The 3,145-nt window shown below is 43.8% G+C and overlaps 1 protein-coding gene across 1 annotated transcript in view; it reads right to left on the reverse strand.

Moving 5' to 3' along the window:
* Window positions 1–855: 855 nt before the first annotated feature.
* BRK1 (BRICK1, SCAR/WAVE actin nucleating complex subunit) overlaps window positions 856–3,145 on the reverse strand; it is a 17,816-nt gene continuing 15,526 nt past the window's right edge. The window contains exons 2-3 of the mRNA XM_003785445.3: window positions 1,739–1,821; window positions 856–1,494 (exon numbers count right to left, since the gene is read on the reverse strand). Coding sequence (XP_003785493.1) covers window positions 1,468–1,494; window positions 1,739–1,821 — 110 coding nt within the window. The 3' untranslated portion in view covers window positions 856–1,467. The remainder of the gene's footprint in view (window positions 1,495–1,738; window positions 1,822–3,145) is intronic.

Consider the following 3,145-nt stretch of genomic DNA (forward strand, 5'->3'; position numbering starts at 1 on the left):
AAAAAAAATGAATGAAAAAAAGGCAGTGCCCATAGCTCAGTCGGCAGGGCGCTGGCCACATACACTGGAGCTGGTGAGTTTGAACCAGGCCCAGTCCTGTTAAACAATGATAACTGCAACAACAACAACAAAAAAAGTTGCTGGGTGTTGTGGTGGGCACCTGTAGTCCAGCTACTTGGGATGCTGAGGCAAGAGAATCAAACTCAAGCCCAAGACTTTCAGGTTGCTATGAGCTGTGATGCCACAGCACTCTACCCAAGGCGATAGCCTGAGACGCTATCTCAAAAAAAAGGAAAAAGAGGGAAAAAAAAAAAAGAAAAACTAGCTAGATGTTGCGGCAGGCGCCTGTAGTCCCAGCTACTTGGGAAACTGAGGCAAGAGGATCTCTTAAGCCTAAGAGTTTGAGGTTGCCGTGAGCTATGATTCCAAAGCACTCTACCTAGGGCAACAGAGTGAGACTCTTGTCTCAAAAAATTAATTTGCTTTTCAAAGAAAGTAGACATTTATCTTGTACCATATAACCCTAATAGTCTGTCCTGGATTACAGTTAAATCATGTGGATACTGGCATTTCCATAGACTGTGAGCATCATGTCTGATTCAATGCTGTGTCTTTTATTAGAACATGCTTACACAGTATGTACTTGGTCAATGTCTGCTGATTAACCAAATGATTCCCAGAATGAATTGTCAGCTGAATGTATAAAGATGGGGGCTTGGGCTGGTAAGCCACTTAAGCTTTGAATCAAACAACTACATCTGAAGGTTTTATGTTAGAATAATAATCTTACATGTCACATTTCTGTGGAGTAAGTAAGCCCATTTATAGCTTGTCTGCCCATCACAATCACAGCAGTTAGATAAGTCGAGGAGTTTATTAAGGGAATATGAGGCACAGACACCTTCACTGACAGGAAGAAAACTCTGAAAGTATCCCTTCAAGCCAAGTGAGGGCCTGGCTTTGACCTCCCCCAAATGACAAAAGACTGGTGGGTTAGCAACAACATTCTCTGGCAGCCACACTGCCAGAAGATGAGTGCCTTAGCCAGGCTGCCACCTCCCCCACCTCCCACCAAAGGTGCGGAAGAGAAAAAGACTGTATATAGATTCAGTGCAGAGGCAATGAGAGGTAAAGAGAGTCTGAGAGAAAGAAAGAGATGTGGTGAGGACCTTCATAAAGAGTTCTAAGATTTTGGCTCTGAACATCTCAAATACATTGACAAGTAGTTTGATAAAATGTTACTGAAAAGGTAAAATGCCAAGAGTTGCCCTGAACTTCTCCCTATGAGGCACATCACACCCCCAGATGCATATGGCAGAGCCCAAAGGCTACACTATTGAAAAAAGAAAAACAAGAATAAGCCCTGTTGCTCTTTGAGGAGAGAGGAAGGAGCTGAAGGCTGCTGGGGCCTTTCCCACGTGGCCTGTGTTCTGTCAAGCAACTTCCCAGCAGCAGCACGGCATGCTTCTAGGTGAGTGTTTCACCTTTTGTCACCTGTCAAAAAAAACCTGACATTTAGATAAATTCAAAAAGATTAAAGGCATCTCAAAAAATCTTACTTATGATCCTAGGCAGTGACAAATGGTAGAAAAGAAGACAGATTTGTAGCCATAGAAACCTGGCTCAAATCCAGACACAGTACTTAACTTCTCTAAACCTGTTTTTTCTCTCAGGATTTTTTCAGCAGTAAGTGTACATATGCATTCTCTCTTGGATAGCCCTTGCCCATCATACGTACCCGTGCTTCAATGTATTCTATTCTCCGTTCAAGGGCTGTCAATTTCTCGTTTAGTGTTGCAAGTCTTGAACGACAAGACATATCTGGTAAAAAGAGACTAATGTCAGGATTAATGTCACTCCAGACACAGACATACACACCCTAGTATACTGAGAAAGAGGAATAATATATAAAGTACAAATGGGGAGGAGCACCTGTGGTTCAAGGAGTGCCAGCCCCATATACCGGGGGTGATGGGTTCAAGCCCAGCCCCGGCCAAAAATACAAAAAAAAAAAAAGTACAAATGGGAGTGGAAGAGTAAGATGAGAAGTTTCTTAGGTATACAACTGCCTAAAGTAGATCTGCTGAACTTCCTACCAAGTGTGGTAGGCAGAGAATAATGGCCAAAGACGTCCCTTCCCTAATCCCCAGAACCTGTGAACATGTATTGTACATGGTAAAAGGTACTTTGCAGATGTGATTAAAGTTAAGGACCCTGAGATCCTGGGATTTATCCTAGATGATCTAATTGGGCCCAATCTAATCACAAGTTCATAAATGTAGATGAGAAAGGCAGAAGGGGGTCAGAGATGAGATGAAAGAAGGAAAAGAGACTTGAAGTATGAAAGGGACTCATCCTGCCATTGCTGGCTTTGAAGATGAAAGAACCACAAGAAACTTAATTCTGCCAACAACCCAATAAGCAAGGAAATGGATCCTATCCTAGAGCCTCCATAATGGAAGACAACCCTGCTGACATCTTTAATTTAGCCCCATGATAACTGCTGGATCTCTGACTCACACAAGGCAAACTAATACATTTACATGATTTAAGCTGGCAAATTTGTGGCAATTTATTGTTAAGGTAGCAACAGAAAGGTAATATACCAAGGCTGTAAATATGGCCATCCGCTTTAATGTTTTTTGGGCTAGCCATGGTGGCTCACGCCTGTAATCCTAACACTCTGGGAGGCCAAAGTGGGAGGATCCCTTGAGCTCAGGAGTTAAGAGACCAGCCTGAGTAACAGCAAGACCCCATCTATAATAAAAATAGAAAAATTGGTACGGCATAGTGTTGGACACCGATAGTCCAGCTACAGGGGGGCTGAGGCAGGAGGATCACTTGAACCCAGGTATGAGTCACTGTGCCCACCTTTCATTTATTCTATACCCACTGCCATTGAGCCCAGGACTGTTACCTCTTACTAAAAACCCACCTATGGGCGGCGCCTGTAGCTCAGTGGGTAGGGTGCCAGCCACATACACTGAAGCTGGTGGGTTTGAAACCAGCCTGGGCCAGCTAAAACAACAATGACAACTGCAACCAAAAAAATAGCCGGGTGTTGTGGCAGGCACCTGTGGTCCCAGCTACGTGGGAGTCTAAGGGAAGAGAATCGCTTAAGCCCAAGAGTTTGAGGTTGCTGTGA

Source organism: Otolemur garnettii, unplaced genomic scaffold, assembly GCF_000181295.1.
Source record: "Otolemur garnettii isolate 467f Iridium unplaced genomic scaffold, OtoGar3 scaffold00015, whole genome shotgun sequence".
Lineage (NCBI taxonomy): Eukaryota > Metazoa > Chordata > Mammalia > Primates > Galagidae > Otolemur > Otolemur garnettii.